Source organism: Chelonoidis abingdonii, chromosome 9, assembly GCF_003597395.2.
Source record: "Chelonoidis abingdonii isolate Lonesome George chromosome 9, CheloAbing_2.0, whole genome shotgun sequence".
In the NCBI taxonomy this organism is placed as follows: domain Eukaryota; kingdom Metazoa; phylum Chordata; order Testudines; family Testudinidae; genus Chelonoidis; species Chelonoidis abingdonii.
Genome location: NC_133777.1, coordinates 49,716,570 through 49,736,284, shown reverse-complemented (window position 1 = coordinate 49,736,284; position 19,715 = coordinate 49,716,570). Strand labels below are relative to the sequence as shown.

Genomic DNA, 19,715 nt, shown 5'->3' with positions numbered 1-19,715 from the left:
ACCCCCTGTCCTGATTTTTCACCCTTTCTGTCTGGTCACCCTATAATTCATATTATGAAGAGAAAAGACTTGATTTTCCATGTGGTAAGTAGTGGGGTTGTCCCACCATGAAGTAAAAGAAGCGAGAATAAGGGAACAGAAAGGCTGGTGTTGGAAACTTAATGAGCTTTCTAGGATTTCTGGGAATTAGGCTTTTTGAACTACTGAGATGACATTCTAACTTGCTGAATTCCGGGTTTGGGGTTTTTTTTAAACTTTAACTCCAAATTTCTTCACTTGCACACTTTGGTATTTTTACTATCCCTCCGGAAACTTAAGTATAACACTTAACTGATTTGCCTGATCTCTAGTGGCTCAGGGAGGAGACTGCTTTTTTGGCCACAGGAAGCTTAAATAAGTCTCCTGAAGCAGACCAATGCTCTGTCACTGTGGTACAAAACCAGCCTAGATCTTTCTGATCTTCACTTGCAGCCCAATCCAACTCCCAGATTTTCACTGAAGTCAATGAGAGGTAGATCTGCCCCTTTGTGACAGTGAAATGCTGTTTTGTTACTTTAAAGAAAACAGAAAAAATAAATATGTAGAAGAATATCTTCTGCACTTACACTCTACGCACACAATGTAAAAGATATGATTCCTTTGGTTATAACATTTGAATAACATCGACAGTTACCCATCACCATTAGTGTTATAACATGAATTTAATTCAGATATAGACAAACATATGCAACCAGTACAATTACTGTGCAAGAACTGACACCTGTTTTTCTATCCAAAGCATAAAGACTACTACATAATTAGAACAATAAAATCATAGAGCAGTTATGCCAGCAAAGGTTCCGTCATACGATCAGCTATCTTACAAAGTGGGCAACAATTTTTTTGTGGATACAACTATAGCTAAGTGTAGACAGTGAGGCAGTGGAAGTTAATGGAAAGGTTATTTTAAGTCCCCGAGCACCAGTCAGTTCTAACATTGTACATTTCAAATTGTCAGAGTTTGGTATCTGCCTTCCTCTCCCTTGAGTGGCAACCGTTAAGAAAGAACCCACATCGTGTCTGATGCTTGGCATTTTACCCTCCATTAGCTACTTGAAAAGGGTCAAAACTGAAGAGGCTGTTAATCAACTTTGCCATAGCACCACTGGCACCACCTTTATTCAGCAGTGAAACACAACATACAACTTTTGTTTTTAAAATGGTCATGACCCTGAATATTTCTAATGCAAAAATACTATCAAGGTTACAGATGAATGATGACTACGTTCTGTACACATATTGAATGCTTGTTATCAGCAAAAGTACCACTATTTTAAAATAAAATAGCAGTAAACTGCTAAACTAAATCTGTAATTGCAATTTTTTTTACTCTGGTTGTATAAATAAATATAACAAGAAAAAGAGAGCTGAGCGAAGATTTTTCAACTCTTAAGAATAAGTTTAAACCTTATAAACATACATTGCAAAACTCTCTGCTTTTGACCAGGTAGTACTTTTCAGGCTCACCTTGCTAGTAATGCAGAGTCGCACTGCCCAAGTGTGAACTCCAGAATGACAATCACTTCCCTAGCTCCCTTGCTTGCAAACTGCACTATCCTAGTGCAATATGCTCCCCTCTCTAAAACAGGCCAATTTGGAGAGGGATAGGGCAGAATAATAACTCTTCATCCCCCCCCATCCACTTTGGAGCAATTTAGTTGTATACTAAGGCCAGGTCTACACTGCGACTTTATATCGGTTTAATGGCCGATAAACCGATTTAACGCTGTATCCGTTCACACGACATCGTCATTAATATCGAGTTAAACGGCTCCTTAAATCGATTTCGGAACTCCTCCCAAACGAGAGGAGTAGCGCTAAATTCGATAGTGATAACTCGGGGATTAGGGTTCGTGTGGATGGAAATCGACGTTATTGGCCTCCGGGCGGCATCCCAGAGTGCAGCACTGACCGCTCTGGACAGCAATCTGAACTCGGATGCAGCGGGCAGGTAAACAGGAAAAGCCCCGCGAACTTTTGAATTACATTTCCTGCTTGCCCAGCGTGGAGCTCTGATCAGCACGGCTGGCGATGCAGTCTGAAATCGAAAAAGAGCTCCAGCATAGACCGTACGGGAGATACTAGGTCTGATCGCTGTATGGGGAGACAAATCTGTTGTATCCAGCTCCGTTACAGAACACGAAATGCCAAAGCGTTTGAATAAAAAACTCCAGGATACACAGCGCTGCGTGACAAGCGTAACGGAAGCCAGAGACTCAAATGGACGCTCATGAAGGGAGGGAGGGGGTACTGAGGACTCCAGCTATCCCACAGTCCACAGCAGTCTCTGAAAATTATTTGCATTCTTGGCTGAGCTCCCAATGTCTGTAGGTTCAAACACACAGTGTCTGGCGTGGTTCAGGGAACAGCTCCTCAGTTTCTTTCCCCCCCACCACCACGTGAAAAAAAAGGGAAAGAAATCATTCCTTGACTACTTTCTATGTCACCCTATGTGTACTGAATGCTGCTGGTAGACGGGATGCTACAGCAGTGAAGAGCAGTATCCGCTCCTCTCCATCTCCTCCTCTCCTGGTGGTAGATGGTGCTGCAGGACTGCCCACCATCCAGGAGAAACCCATGGCTGATAATTGCTCAACATCGAGAGGCAATTATTCCTGGTTCCTCGCAGTAGATAGGACAGAACGGCTAATAACCAGCTTCATCATCGAAACTGGGGCTGAAAATTTTTGAAAGCAAATTTGGGATTGACTCGCTTGGCAATGAGTCAATCCTCCCTTATGGTTCTAAAAATAGAGTCCATCCTGCCTGGACTGTCATAGCCCCGGGAGGCTGCCTCCAAGTGCCTCCCCCCGACCTCATTTTATCTCACTAACAAGTCTCTGTTTCTTATTCTTGTATTCCTTACAACTTCATGACACAAATGGGGAGGGGCACTGCCACGGTAGCCCAGGAAGGTTGAGGGAGGAGGAAAGCAACGGGTGCGCTTCTTGCAGGGGCAACCCCTGTGAATACTGACACGGAGCAGCTGTGCTCTCTGATACACTGGATCTCTGTTACACTTGCCTATTATTCTAGGCAGGACAGTGCACCACTGACCGCTCTGGTCCGCAATCCGAACTCGGATGCGGAGTGCCGGTAAACAGGAAAAGCCCCGAGACCTTTACAATGACATTTCCTGCTTTCACGTGTCCAGCTCTGATCACCACGGGTGGCGATGCAGTTCAAATGCAAAAGTAGCTCCTGCATTGAACCTTACGGGAGATACTAGATCTGATCGCTGTATGGTGAGACAAATCTGTTTTATCAGAGCTCCGTTAAAGAACAGGAAATGCCAAAGCGTTTTGAAAAATAAACTCCAGGATACACAGCGGTGCGTGACAACCGTAACGGGAAGCCAGAGACTCAAACGGATGCTCATGGAGGGGAGGGAGGGGTAATGAGGACTACAGCTACCAGTCTCCACAGCGGTCTCTGAAAACTATTTGCATTCTTGGCTGAGCGCCCAATGTCTGTAGCGTAATACACGGTGTCTTGCGTGGTTCACGGAACAGCTCGTCAGTCTCTTCCCCCCCCTCCAGCACGTGAAAAAAAGTAAAATAAATAATTCCTTGAGTACTGTAAATGTCACCCTCTGTGTACTGAATGCTGCTGGCAGACGCGATGCTGCTGCGGTGAAGAGCAGTATCCGCTCCTCTGCCCTCCCCAGTGGTAGACGGTCGCCCAGTGAGTGCTCTGGCTGAGTCTGGCCGGGGGCTCCTGGGTGAAAATGGGAATGACTCCCTTTTTCTGACAGTGGATGGTACAGAACGCTGGTAACTGTCTTCATCTTATCACCTGGGGGCTGAGCTTCATCAGACCCCTTCCTCTCTTGTGTAAAGAAAAGATTCTGAACTGCATGGACTGTCATAGCCCATGGAGGCTCCCTCCCCCTCATTTGTATCTCACTAACTAGTCTGTGATTCTTATTCATGCATTCTTCATAACATCATGCCAACAATGGGGGGGGGGGGTCACTGCTGTGGTAGCCCAGGTAGGTGGGAAGCAACGGTTGCGTTACTTGCAGCGGCTCCCTCTGTGAATACTGACGCGAGAGCAGCTGTGCTGTGATACACACTGATTTAAATACACTGTATCCTATTCTTGTCCGGACTGACTCTATTTTTATTAACCGTAAAGGGCAGGATTGACTCAGTCCCAAGTGAGTCAATCCCCATTTTGCTTTCAAAAATTTTCACAGGTTATTATCCGTTCTGTCCCATTTACTGATGAGTGTAACAAAAAGAGGGAGATGGTAACAGTTTCTGCTGTCTACAGTAGTACTGTACATCTACCACCAGGAAGGGGGAGAGGAGCGGATTTTCAACTAGCAATAATCACACCTCAGATTAACTTCATTGGTTATGATACTGCCACTGTGCAAAGCTCTAATGCTCTTCGCCATCGCCTCTATCAGCAGCATTCAGTACAAAGAGGGTGACATTGTAAGTACTCAAGGATTGCTTTATTTAACTTTCATTTCTCGTGCTGGGTGGGGGAAGAGACTGATGAGCTGTTCCGTGAACCATGCGAGACACCGTGTTGTAAGCTACAGACATTGGGCGCTCAGCCAAGAATGCAAATAGTTTTAAGAGACTGCTGAGGACTGTGGGATAGCGGGAGTCCTCAGCACCCCCTTCCCGTCCTCCATGATCCCCCGCCCCTGATGCTAATGTTAATGGTCGCGGGGGTTCTGGGTAAATGTCGTCAGTCATTCCTTGCTCCGGGAAAACATCAGCAGACAGTCCTTTCGCACACTTTTTCTCCTGGATTGCCCTTGCAGAAACAATAGCACGGCAGCCCTAGAGACCGTCCGCTTTTTGTTTTTCCCGTCACCATTTGTGTACTAGATGCCGTGGAGACAGAGGCGACACTCGAGCGCTACACACCAGCATTCAATTGCTTTTGCAATGATAGCAGAGATGGTTACCAGTCGTTCTGTACCGTCTACTGCCAGAGAAAACTGGCAATGACATGACGGTTATCTCTCCTTCTCTGAACTGTCCGCTGCTATCATGAGTGCCCCTGGCTAAAATCAGCTGGGGGCGCAACGCAAAAGCAAACTTGGGATTGACTCACTGGCCACTGAGTCAATCCCTCCCTTATGGCTTTCTAAAAATAGAGTCTGTCCTGCCTACAAGAAGAGTCAAAGCAGCAGAGAATCCTGTGGCACCTTATAGACTAACAGAATCTGTTAGTCTATAAGGTGCCACAGGATTCTCTGCTGCTTTTACAGATCCAGACTAACACGGCTACTCCTCTGAAGAAGAGTCAAGTGTATTAGAAGAGCGCAGCTACTCCGTGGCTGTATTAACAGGGGGTTCTCCCGCAAGAACCGCACCCATTGCTTCACTTCTCTCCCAACCCTCCGCAGCTACCGTGGCAGGGCCCCCCCCCCATTTCTGTCATGCAGTCGTGAGGAATACAAGAATAAGAAACATAGACTTATTCGTGACATAAACCGGGGGGGGGCACTTGGAGGCAGGCAGCCGGGGCTATGACAGTCCAGGCAGGACGTACTCAATTTTTAGAAACAGAAGGGAGCGATTGACTCTGCCCCAAGTGAGCCACTCCAATTTTGGTTTCAGAACCATTGTCACAGGGGCACTCATGATAGCATCGGACACTACACTGTGATGCACTGGCCAGGTAAACAGGAAAAAGCCTGAATCCCCGCGAACTTTTGAATTCCATTTCCTGATTGTCCACCGTGAGGGTCAGCACACACACAGGTGAGCACACAGAGCTCATATGCACTGGTAACAATGCAGTCTCCTGATAATCGAAGAAGAGCGCCAGCTTGGACCACACAGGAGGTTCTGGATCTGATCGCTATCTGGGGTGAGGACTCAGTGCTCACAGCACTGCGTTCCAAAAGACGAAATGAAAAAGTTTTTGAAAGAATTTCAAAGTCTATGGCTGAAAAAGGGCACAGCAGGGACTCCCTGCAGTGCAGAGTGAAAGTGAAGGAGCTTAGACAGGGCTACCAGAAAGCCAGAGAAGCAAACGGAAGGTCAGGCTCTGAGCCGAAAACATGCCGCTTCTATGCTGAACTACATGCAATTTTGGGTTCAGCGCTACCAGTGCCCCACCCCTGTCCGTGGATTCAGACTTTGGGATTGAAATATCAAGTGTTTCTGAGGATGTAGCCGAGGGGGAAGATGGAGAGGAAGATGAGGATGAAGATGACCGTGGTGATAGCACACAGCAGTCCGTAAACCCCAACAGCCAGGATCTTTTTGAGACCCAAGAATTACAGTCCCTGCGCTCCCAAGCGACAAGCCCAGACAGTGAAGCCATGGAAGCGACCTCCGGTAAGTGTCCCTTCATTCTGTACCAAACACGGATTAAAACAAGATGGTTTTTTTAGATCGCATTGACACCAGGGCTTTTGCTGCAGTCGCAGCCATTACTGTTACAGGAAATTTCGTTAACATGTCTGGGGATGGAGCGAAAATCCTCCAAATTAATCTCCATGAATCGATCGTGGAGGAACTCAAAAAGCCTTATGATATATGAGAACATTTCTGGCCAAGGCAGCCTTCTCCGTTCCCCCATAGTAGGTAACTTTTCAACGCCATGCATTTTGCAAGACATTTGGTACTGCAGGCATTGAAGGCATTGCACTGAAGGCATTGCATAAACAAACGATCTGCCTCCTGCGGTGTATTGTCAGGAGAGAGATATCATCCATTGTTACCTTGTAGAAATCAGGAATGTAAAAGGGGGCAGACATGGCGATTTTGCTACTGGCCAGAGCGGGGGGATGGGAGGAGGGATAGCGACGAGTTTTCAGCGTCTGGCAAGCAGGATTCTTCCCAGCTACCAGCAACGCGCTGCGGGGGGTGAAGTAGGGTGATCACTAGCAGCGATCGTATATGATAGGAGCCATGCGCTGTTGGTGGATGTGAAAGAGGGGGGTTTGGGCTTTGCAGGTTCCTCTTAACAGGAGCAAGGCATCATATAGATCACTGTGTATATGAACGGCGGAGAAGTCAAACTTTTAAAGCCTTACTTACCATCGCCGCGTGGATGTACGGTTGGCCGTACCTGCGTCTGTGTGTGTGTGCCACACCAGTCACACAGACACTGAATATTTAAACGATACAAAATGCGACCTTGTATAGAGATCACATGTGCTCTGTAAGGTGGATAGTGTTCTATGTGAAAGAGTACTATCATTGCTCTGTAAAAGGTATCTTTCCACATACTTATCACCCTGGTTTGCCTTCCCCATGCAGCTGCACATTTCTCTGCAGTCCCTATGCCATCACGAGGGCGTGCTGTGATACGGCGGAGGAAGAAGAAGACGCGAGATGAAATGTTCACAGAAATTATTGAAGTAACACGCAATGAGAGGGATAAACAGAATGATTGGAAGGATGTGGTAGCAAAGTACAGGAAAGATGCCAGTGAACGATCTGAGAGGGCTAGGCAGGAAGACCAGCGTTGGCGAGATGCAACGCTGGATCTGCTGCGTGCTCAAACTGATATCCTCCAACGCATGGTGGATCTTCAGGAAGAGCAGCGCAGTAGCAGAGTGCCGCTGCAGCCCCTGTATAACCTCCCTGCAAGCCCACGTCCCATATCTCCCTCACCCAGACGTGTAAGAACGCGTGGGGAAGGCTTTCTGCACCCGCCTACTCCTCCACCCCCTGGAGAGTTCAAGTAAAAGGCTGTAATTACGCTACAATGTGCTTAATGGCCTTTCCCTTCCCCCTCCTTCCAAAGCACAGCAGCCAGGGATACCTTCCTAATTCTCTGCCTTTTTTTATAGTTCCTTTGTAAGAAAGAATACATCGAAAGGGGGAGGGTGGGTTGCTTACAGGGAAAAGTAGTAAGGAAAAACACATGATTTTTAACAGATGCATAATTACTTTTAATGAATAATAAATGATTTTAAACGAGACTGAATTTATTTCCTTCGCCAACCTGTAATCAAAAAGGGGGAGGGTGGGTTGCTTACACTGAATAAGTCCATCAAGTGCGGAGGGTTCATCAAGGGGAAGCAAACAGTCACACCGTACCCTGGGCCGTGCTGAAACTCGTTTTCAAGGCTTCTCTGATGCGCAGCGCCTCCAGGTGTGCTCTTCTAATCGCCCTGGTCTCTGGCTGCTCGTACTCAGCGGCCAGGTGATTTGCCTCAGCCTCCCACCCAGCCATAAATGTCTCCCCCTTAGTCTCACAAAGATTGTGGAGCACACAGCAAGCAGCAATAGCAAGCGGGACATTGGTTTGGCTGAGGTCTGAGCGAGTAAGTAATGATCGCCAGCGACCCTTTAAACGGCCAAATGCACATTCTACCACCATCCGGCACTGCTCAGCCTGTAGTTGAACAGCTCCTGACCACTGTCCAGGCTGCCAGTGTATGGCTTCATGAGCCATGGCATCAAGGGGTAGGCTGGGTCCCCCAGGATAACTATAGGCATTTGAACATTCCCAACGGTTATTTTCTGGTCTGGGAAGTAATTCCCTTGCTGCAGCCGTTTAAACAGACTAGTGCTCCTGAAGACGCGAGCGTCATGAACCCTTCCTGGCCATCCCACGTGGATGTGGGTGAAACGTCCCTTGTGGTCCACCAGTGCTTGCAGCACCATTGAAAAGTACCCCTTGCGGTTCACGTACTGGTGCCCTGGTGTTCTGGGGCCAAGATAGGGATATGGGTTCCATCTATGGCCCCACCACAGTTCGGAAAACCCATTGCAGCAAAGCCATCCACTATCACCTGCACGTTTCCCAGAGTCACAACCTTTCGTAGCAGCAGCTTAACGATTGCTTTGCTACTTGCATCACTGCAGCCCCCACAGTAGATTTGCCCACTCCAAATTGATTCCCGACTGACCGGTAGCTGTCTGGCGTTGCAGCTTCCAGAGGGCTATTGCCACTCGCTTCTCCACTGTGAGGGGCTGCTCTCATGTTTGTATTATGGCGTTTCAGGGCAGGGGAAAGCATGTCACAAAGTTCTAAGAAAGTGCTCTTACGCATGCGAAAGTTTCGCAGCCACTGCGAATCGTCCCACACCGTTAAAACAATGCGGTCCCACCAGTCTGTGCTTGTTTCCCGTGCCCAAATTCGGCGTTCAATGGGTAGAAGATGCCCCGTTAATAGCAGTAGCTCCAAAACGCTGGGGCCAGCGGTTATGGAGAATTCTGCCTCCATCTCGTCATCGCTGTCCTCGCCGCTCAGCAATAGCTGCCTCCTCCTCTCCTCCTGCCTTTGCAGTTCATTGTTCAGTATAGTCAGCACGAGAGTACGCGAGGTGTTGACAACGGTCAGGATACCGTTTGTGATCTCAGGGTCCATGATTGCTGTGCTATGGCGTTTGCTCAATGCACTCCGGGAAAAAAGCGCCAAAGGGTTGTCTGCTGCCTTCACAAAGGGAGGGGTGAGGCTGTACCCAGCACCACCCGGGCAATGTTTTCTGCCCCATCAGGCACTGTGCTCTAAACACGGAAGTGGGAACTATGGGATAGCTGAGGAACAGCTACCCACAGTGCACCGCTCCTGAAATCGATGGTAGCTTGGACCATGGACGCAAACAGTCGATTTCGTGATCCACTGTGGATGCGCTAAACCGATTTTATTAGATCTGTTTTGTAATATCGGTTTAAGCTAATTCGAAATAATCGTGCAGTGTAGACGTAGCCTAAGATTCAGATCCGGAAAACAATCATGCATCTGAACATGACACAAGCAAGTAGGTCCCATGGATGCCAATTATTTTAATGGGATTATTTGTGTGTGTCAAGCTACAAACAAAAGGGGTTTGCAAGAGTCCTTGCTTTCTACTGAGTATTAAAGAGAGTAAGGGTTCTGAGACCATACATAAGATGCAGTGTTTTTTTAAAGCTTTATTATAAACAAAATTTTATCTATTTTCAACAGTGGAAGTGTTTGCCAAATAACAAAAACATACACAGGTGTTTGTAAACACTTCAAATAAATCCTTTGTTTTTTTTGAAAACTATGTGCTTTTTAAACTGAATTTGAAATAGAAACACATATTCCTTATATCACAAATCACACAGTTTATGTGGTGAAAAGTTACTATATTAAAAATTGAATAATCTATTTATCTATTTGCACAGAAGTTTCAATACTCCACCGTGTAAAGGCAGCAATTCTAGCAAGTATAAAGTACGATTATTTTGAGAATGGCAAGAAGTTCTTGAATGTAGATTTGTCAACACCTTGGGAAGAGGAAGATGATGTCAATAAGATCAGAAGAGGGAGCTATTAAAAGCATATTTTCCTGAATTTAAACAGAGCTGTGGCACTTTTTGGATTTATTTCTACTTAAAAGACTAAACAAAAAAACATAAAAATTTCCATTTTTAAAGCTGTATCCATGAGGTTTTCACACTGCTACCTCCAATATCCAGTTCAAGTCAACAGGGTACTAAAGGAGAATATATTTCTTGAAGCTCAATATTTACACAATCTCCCCAGGGGACCTAATTAAACTGAACCCAGAGGGTAGAGCTGATCATCCTTGTGCCCAACTAGATCGGTAGGGGCAGACCCTTCCACATGAAACCCCCATTACTTCATTAAGGTTCCACCTCCATGATCAGACTGCAGGATAAGGGCCTAAATAAGGATTTTTTTCTAATAAAAGGAAACCTTATCTAACTTGCATTTTAAGCAAGGACTGGAAACAAGAAAGAGGAATACCAATTGCTGAGCAGGGTGGAAAAGTAACTTGCCTATTCACTTACACAAAAAAGGAACATTTTTCTTTTTTTCCTTTATACCATCTCCCATGATGCATAATATCAAAGACTGGCAGACTTACAGATCAAAATGTTAAGCTAAAACTGTTATATCAAAGAAGAGGAATAGTTAAAAAAGATAAAAAATGATGAGAAGCCGAAATGTATTGCTTTGTTAATATAACATTATTATATAGCTAGTTCAATATCAAAAGCAAAGCTAGTAGCACCGCCAATTATTTATGTTGCCTGACACTTTCCATTGTAACATTCTGTTTTTGCTTGTAACCAAACTGTTTGGACTGCCAGGTGTCTATCACGGGCTGAACTTTTTTGGGAAATTTTCAGCCAGAACGATTCAGCCATTTCAGAGTATGAAGCTAGGGGAAAACACATTGTTCTCCTTACATTAAAAAATTCCAGTGACCTTTTCTTTGAAAAGCTTTAGGGGTTTGAAATTTGGCACAGAGGTGCCATGTGTGTCCCTGTGACTCAAAGCACCCCCTTAGTCATCATATCCTACAAACTACTGTAATATTCTTTGTACAAAATATGCCCAGTGAGATATCACTGAAAACTAATAACTTACTGGTCAATCATATGTATACCTCAACATTACACGTAAAGTTATGAATTCCACCAGTCTGACGTTATTAGCACATGCTCAAAAGCAGACAGCCCTGCCTAGGCAAAAGTTGTTAAACAGGTTTATCCTGAACCAGGGAGAATGTTTATCTCAATTTACATATAAGCAGTAAACAGGTTCATCTGAACAAGAGGGTTGGGGGGGGGGGCAAAGATAGCAGAGACCACTGCAATTTGCATTCCAGCAAACACAATTGGGAGGAGAAAAAAAAAAAAAGAGTATGAAGCTTCTTCCATCAGCAGACTCCATGCCACCTCCCTCACTGCTTGAATAAATTTTACTTTGAGGGGTAACCTTTCAAATAATCCATTTAAAAGGTTTACAGCTCTATAAAGACAGAGGGCTGGACCTCTAGTGATAAGCAATTGAAGCAACTAATTGAATACAATATTAGAGTATCATATAAGGTCTTTTATGAATACCTATAAGTTATAACACATTTCAAAAGTGGCTCTTAGGTGGTGGTTGACAGTGAGTAGAGGGTATGGTAATAGAGGGGGGCCAAGAAGCAAGACCTCTGAATCTTCTGACGTTTGCACGGTGGCTCGGTGCTGCACTGGTAAAAAAGGTGCACGTTTTTCAGTGAGTGCAGGAATTCGTCCATTTTCTCATTTAAGAGATTTGACCTGTTAAAAGGAAGGTACTGGATGGTGTTTTGGACCTCCCCAGGAAATCCTGACAATTGCAGCCAGGAGTCCCTTCTCATGATTAGCCAAACTTCTGGAAGCAGTCTCTGTCACATCCACTGTAGCCTGAAGAGCTACCTTTGCCACTAGCTTTCCCTCATCTAAAAGAGATTGAAATTGGATCATCCTCTGTGGAAAGCTTGTCTGTGAAGACTGCAAGCCTAGAACAAGTATTAAAATTGTATTTTGCTGACAACACTTGGCAGTCAGCGACAGAAAACTGCAGGTCTGTGGAGGAGACGACTTTCTTCCCCAGGAGGTCCAATCTCTTAGAGCCTTTATCTGCTAATCTTTGTACAAAATATGCCTACTGAGGTATCACTGAAAACTAGTAACTTACTGGTCAATCATAGGTATGCCTCAACATTATATGTAAAGTTAGCAGACCTAGCCCTTTCAACAGTCACCTGTTCCACCAGAGTTGGGTGCAGGACAAGAATAAGAATTCAGCCCCTTCAACAGGAACAAAATACTGTCTCTCTGTATTCAGTGTTGATATTCAGACTGCTGATACTCACACCTTCTTATCAACTGTCAGAAATGGCTGACGTCCACCTTGATTGCATTGGCCTCATTAGCATGACAAAAGTAATTTTCCTTCTCTTGATATTCACCCCTTCTTGTCAACTGTTGAGAATAGGCCACTTTCACCTTAACTGAATTGGCCTTGTTAGCAATGACCCCCCACTTGGTAAGGCAAATCCCATTTTTTCATGTGCTGTTTATATATACTGCTTACTGTATTTTTCACTCCATGCATCCGATGAAGTGGGTTTTAGCCCATGAAAGCTTATGCTCAAATATATTTGTTAGTCTCCAAGGTGCCACAAGGACTTCTCGTTATTTTTGCTGATACAGACTAACACGGCTACCAATCTGAAACCGGGGAGAAAGAAATATTCTATACTATTCAGTAGACTTTTTAACTGCTAAATACATATCTAATAATATAACTTTTGACAAATGTTTTCTATATAGATTATGAAACAAAGTGAAGGGGGACATGATTCTGACTCAGGCCACACGGTGGTAAGAAGAAACTGGAGAGGCGTCAACCTACACCAACTCCTATACTCTTGGTCGGGAGCACGAGGAGAGCTTACTGCATATGTGCAGGCCAATGGATACTGCTTTGAAGAACTTCCAGACTTTGGTGCATGGCGTACATACATACCCACATGTAGAATACACATAGTGACATCACTTGAAGAAGAATTAAAGACTGTTTCATAATGCATATGGGAGCCAAATTAAGGTTGCACAGACAACCTTCATTGTGGCATTTTCCGACTTCTGTGTACTTAACTTTGCAACATTAATAATGTTCTTTTAAGACAGTCGAGTGTATGTAATATTATTTATATACACACATGCATGCATGCACACACATTATTGAGTAAATGGTGTATTAGTTCTATTTCATGACATTTATATGCTGTAATTGAAATTAAAACAAAACTGAAAAGTTCAACATATATACCTGTTTTGTAGGTTTGTGTGTTCCATGAATCACTCTCTTAGATTTTCCACCTACTTGCCATTTAGACTTACCTGTAAAGAAAACAATTATTTTGATCAGCAATAACAATTTTAGGAGGATACATTATTCTAATATTTAAGCAGCCAAGCTTGTAGTGTGCTAACAATAGTGCACTACACTCATAAGATAGATGAGGGGAACAATTAATGAATTAAACAAATTTGCAAATTGTATGTACTGAATTTGATACTTATTTCCGTTGGTTCTAACTGAAGGAAAGAACTGAAGATAAAATTTAAAAGTTGGCAAATATAAGCACCCAACAGAAAAATTAGAGATTTTTCTACACAAGGATGTACTGCTTTCCAAAGGTGCTAAGCACTTCTGAAAACCAGGTCATTATCATCTAGAAGTTAAATACACCACTTTTATATATAGCTCAAATATGGTTAGAGTTTGCAGGTAAAGACAACAAATATTGGTGTTATTAGTCTCTATCCATTGCTTATTTTGATCGAAATTTTATTACAGGATTGAAATAAGGGATACTGGTTGGGAAAACAGAAATGGAAAAGTTTAGCCATTAACTATTTTTCCTGAAGAACTGTTCATACAGCTCGGACAGTTGGATTACAAGCCTCTTCCAACAGGTGGAAACAGGAAGAAACTGAGTGCTCTTATGAGGGCACCATTTTTACGTTTTTTTGAGAGGCTCTCAGTTGAATGATCTGACAGTAAGTCTTATAAACTACAATAGAATGAATAAAAAAAATGAAATATAATTCCTCAGAATAAGCATGTAGTACATCTACTTTAACACAATATTCTCAGATCTATAATTAGCAGGTAAGAAATTTCCTTTCTTGGAATGTTTTCATAAGGAATGGATTTAAAAAAGGGTCTGAATTTAATAAGGGGTTTGCTCAAAGATAGATCTAATTTCATAAGCTATTTCTTTTATGTTATTTTTTCTTGATTTACTCCTCTGATTTGATGTTTTACCTTACAAAAATATATAAAATGTAAAAGTTACAGGGTCCTATTTTCAAAGTGTAAGCAATTGAGACAAAATGATAATTACGGTAAATGTACTTTCTGACAACAGGTATATGTTTAGAGGAAAGATTCACACATCTTACTGAACTGATCAGATTATACAATGAAATAAAAGCAACTAAAAAACTGAGCGGACTTAATATAGGTTGGGGTAGGCAATTTATGGCAAGCGTGCTGAAGGTGGCACATGAGCTGATTTTCCGTGGCACTCACACTACCCGGGTCCTGGCCACCAGTCCGGGGGGCTCTGCATTTTAATTTAATTTTAAATGAAGTTTCTTAAACATTTTAAAAATCTTATTTAATTTACATACAACAATAGTTTAGTTATATATTACAGACTTCTAGAAAGAGACCTTTCAAAAACATTAAAATGTATTACTGGCACACAAAATCTTAAATTGGAGTGAATAAATGAAGACTCGGCACACCACTTCTGAAAGGTTGCCGACTCAGTATAGGTCCTTGCTATAAAAAGCTGGAAACCGCTCTTGAATTTTAGAACTGACACACTGAGTTTTAACAGATATTTGGGGCCAAATTCACTGGCAGGGTCAGCTGTTTTACATTGTTCTGGTGATGTAATACAACTGGCTGAATCAGTTAAACCAGGTTTATGGCTATTTTGCGGTGGTGAAGCATACTAGTGAACCAGGCCTTTCATTTTTAGACAAAATCTACATTACCTGCTTTAGAATTCTTCTTAAAAACATTGAGTAAACCAAAGTTACAAGCATAAATAAATTTAAGATTCTGAACTCAATGTGAGCAGGTTTCAGAAATAAAAATGAGATGCTGTGTGTTAGCAAATAAGAGATTGTCCACAGAATACATATTACACTCCCTATTCATTGAAAACCTCAAATTCCAGATGAGATGTATGCCAGGATTCGAAAGATTAAAATATTACCACAACTGAGTGCTCTCATCTGAAACTGTTTACATTCCCAGAAGGCAGAATTTTGTGTGTGTGTGTAAATGGCACAGAAAACTTGCACCATGAGTCCATTTTCAAGCATATCAAAATAGATATGCCAGTACTAAAAAGGATGAAGGATAAAAACAAAAAAAAAAGTAGTAGTTATCTCTTTAGAAGGCACAAAAAATGTGATTTATGAGTAAAAACTGGGAAACGTTTGAACAAGTCAGGTGCAGAGATTAAAGCAATTTCCAGGCAGACTGAACATGCAAGACAAGTCCATAAAAAGCACTACACTTATGTCAACACTGGATTTTGGCAATATAAGACAGGTAGTATTTTTTGAAGGATTTTTAAACACTTTCTTCCGTGTATAGGACAAACAAGTTTGTCTTTCATCATCAGCCATGCTTTCTTGCTTCATTCCCCTTTTTTATTCAACAAATATTTTCAGGGCTAATGTACAATAATTTCCTTTCTGTATTCATGAGCAGTTCCACCACGATGAATGTTATTCAAGACTTTGTACTTGTGAGGCCTACTAGTCTGTAACTGTAAAATATCAGATTGGTCATGAGATGGTAATCAAGCATTAAGCCTTTTGCTTAGGAGGTACTTATTCAATTTTAGATTAGAATAGTAGGGACCAATGATCACCACCTCGTGAGTTGTTAACTAGCCATTGTAACATAAGCAAATTAGTGAAGTTCTGCGTACTCAGGAAGTTTCAGATATAACTTAGGTCCATTTCATCTTTGACTGGTAAATCTAGTGAGGAGAGGTTGGGTTATCATGTAGAGAGATGCTACATCTCATCTGAAGGGCAAAGTGCCAGTATCTCTAAAACAAACAATTGTTAAACTATACTCAAGAAGGCATCTTTTACACTGATCAATCTCAGCAATTATCATTGTCTCACATCTTTTCCTGAGGAACTTTACTGAGAAAGGAATGCAACTCTGGGAACAGCTGGAGTCAGATTTCTCTGACATCTTTCAATCTGGTACTAGGCAGCAGCACTATACAGACCACACTTGTCTCAAAAATCATCACAGTGGTGGACAAGGATTGAGTATCCATTGTTTCTTTTACATCTGTCGTTGCCTTTGACACTGTTGACTATGAGGTGTTGTCAGTGAACCCTGGCAGGGATGGAAAGAAACACACTTGAGTAGCTCTTTTATTTCCTCTCTGAGTACACTCCAAGGGTAGGGCTAGGTAACTGCTCATTTTTCTCCAGGATTCTCATGTGGTGTCCCACAGAGTTCTATTCTGTCACCCATCCTCTTCCATGTGTACGCAAGATATTTAGAGGAGATAGTGAGAAAGTCTGGCTTGTAGTGCTATTACACTATGCTGACACCACTCAGCTCTATTATTTCTTTTTCACTGGCCCCAGATGGTGCAGTTGTTCATCTTAGCCAGTCTCTGGCATTTGGATAAGAAGTGGCTGCCTGGAGCTCCTTTCAAATAAAACAACAAAGGCAATGCTGCTTGTCTGAAGGAAGCAACCAGTGGGGAGACAGAGATTATTTTTGGCGCTCTAAATGTGGGTGTATACTGTCATTTTATTATTAAAGTTTGTAATTTTATTGGACACTCAGCTACTTTTGAATATTCAACTAGGCATTTTCAGTCACAAGTCCTCAACTCCAGCATGCACTTCTTCCTTTGGTCCAACAGAGCCAAAATTTGTTGATCTCCATCACATACTGCAAAGCCTATTCATTCTATCAAGCTTTTTCTAAAAGTGTAGGTTATTACTTTCCAAGTGTTCAAGATGTGCTGGACACCTCCGCACCAAATAAAATATATTCCCTATCCTGAAGTGTTTACAATCTAAACCCACAATACTGCAACGTGCTCTGCTTGGCCAGAACCTTCTGTGGCGATCAAATGGCTTCAAACAAAAAGGGAATAAGGGGAAGAGAATAGTTACAAATACAAGATTATGTGGTTACTTTGGCATGTCACACAGGTTTCTTAAATTTACAAAGATATTTCGACATTTTTATTTTGGGTTCAGTGAAGAAGGTCTCACATGGAAAGTGTTCTAAGTATTATTGATATGGTATCAACTTTGATTTTGCAATATAATCTTTGTAGATTGTTTGCCTATGCGCCTCAAGTTTTCTGATAGGTACATTAAGTAATTAAGAAGTACCTAATTCCTGGATTCCTGTATGCTGAACTGCCACAATTTGTTTAATTGGGCCAGGGTTACCCAGGCCCAATATGCATTAACAATCACAGTCCTGATGAGGACGTCTAGATACCATTCTTATTCCACATACAGCTGACAAATCCAGTACTAATTCTGGAATGGCTAGAATATCAGAAAAATCCATTTACCAATTCCTTCCTAATGGAGCTAAACTCGGCCACAACAACATACATACACCTTTGCCAAGGGAGGAGGCAGGGGCACAAAAGCTGGCTCTCCCACCCTTTACACCAGCTGAGTTCCCTTCCACAAAGGGAATTATATGTTCCCTGCTATGACCAGATTCTACTCACTTTAGTTGGTCTGAGCAGTGCAGAGGTCAGATCATAAATGAGAATTTGGCCTACTGTCTTTATGAAAGAAATTACATTTGTATAACCTGTTAAACGTTAAAATAGAGCCACCAGGGCCATAAGAACCAGGAAATGACAAGTTGAGGCATGATTGTCTGGGTGTTAACTTCTCCTGTAATGTCCCAGTATGTGTGACAAATACCATTTAAAAATCACATCTGAATTTAACAGAGGTTGAAGTTTCACATTAATATTCATTCTCTAGGCATCTCTGTCAGCGAACTGTGAAGCTCTTCTACAAGCATCTAAGAGCATACTGAAAGTTTCTAAGAGAATATTACAAGCAATCCAGAACTAAAGACAGTAATTCTATTTAAAGAGAAGCCTCCCATCCTACCACAAATGCCTCAAGCATATAATTGCTAAATACATTTTATGCTCCTCTTTCAGCATCATAGAATAGTTGTTCACATTACTACCTTCCTCAAAGCTGTAATTCTGAATTATAAATTATTTAAAACCTTGATCTTGCAAACACTCAGGAAAGTATTTTACTTTAAGCATATGAGTAGCCCCAATGAAATCAATGGACCCACTCACACACTTAAAATTAAGCATGAACAAGTGAGTTTGTAAGATTGGGGACTAAATAGATGCGTTTTGGGATAACAGTGGTAAATGAAGCAACAATGAAAAATTGCTCCTGTTAAATATCCATATATTTATGTTATTCAGAATGTGCATGTAAAGTTAATTGTTTTCTCATACCAAAATAATTAAAAAAAAGACTTTAAATTTTCCAGTTGAAAATCTAGTTCTACATTTCTAAATCTAATCTATATTTAGACATAATTAAACACACTGAAGAATCTATTTTTCCCTGTTTAGAACATTTTGAGATTAGAGATGATAAACAATGACTTGTATCTATTGTACTACTTCAGCAGAAATGAGATTTGCCACAGACACAAATTGACAAATATAGGATGACTGCAGGTATCAAATAAACAATCAGAGTGATTGGAAAACAAGTTATCTGAGCATTTTGAAAGCTACTATTGTTCTGATTACTGGCCTAGTGGATTGGCAGAAGCAGTAAAAGTGGCATAATATGATTTTAGTAAGGCTTTGCACTCTGTCCCACACAACATTTTCATATTAAAACTAGGGCCTAGAAGAAATTACTATAAAGTGAGCGCACAAATGATTGAAAGACTATACTCAAAGAGTAGTTACCAATGGTTTGCTGTTGAACTGAGAGAGCATATCTAGTGGGCTCCGCAGTGGTCACTCCTGGATCTAGTACAATTCAATATTTTCATTAATGACTTGGATAACAGAATGGAGAGTATGCTTATAAAATCTATGGATTACACCAAGATGAGACTGGTTTGCAAGCACTCTGAAGCACAGATTAGCATTCAAAACGACCATGACAAATTGGAGAATTGGTGTGAAATCAACAGGAAGAAATTCAATAAAAATAAGAGCAAAGTACTTCACTTAGGAAGGAAAAAAATCAAATGCACAACAACAAAATGGGAAATAACTGGTTGGTAGTAGTACCACAGAAAAGGATCGGGAGGTTATTAATGGCTCACGAATTGAATGAGAGTCAACAATATGATGCGGTTGAGAAAAAGGCTAATATTTTGGGGTGTAT

The 19,715-nt window shown here is 42.2% G+C and overlaps 1 protein-coding gene and 1 pseudogene across 4 annotated transcripts in view; both read right to left on the bottom strand.

Annotated features, from left to right (window-relative positions):
* Positions 1-19,715, bottom strand: part of SCAPER (S-phase cyclin A associated protein in the ER) — a 357,916-nt gene that overhangs the window by 309,371 nt on the left and 28,830 nt on the right. For all 4 annotated transcript variants that reach the window (XM_075069526.1, XM_075069525.1, XM_075069528.1 and 1 more), the window contains one exon: positions 13,561-13,631. In XM_075069526.1, coding sequence (XP_074925627.1) covers positions 13,561-13,631 — 71 coding nt within the window. The remainder of the gene's footprint in view (positions 1-13,560; positions 13,632-19,715) is intronic.
* Positions 4,205-4,424, bottom strand: LOC142047341 (U4 spliceosomal RNA; annotated as a pseudogene).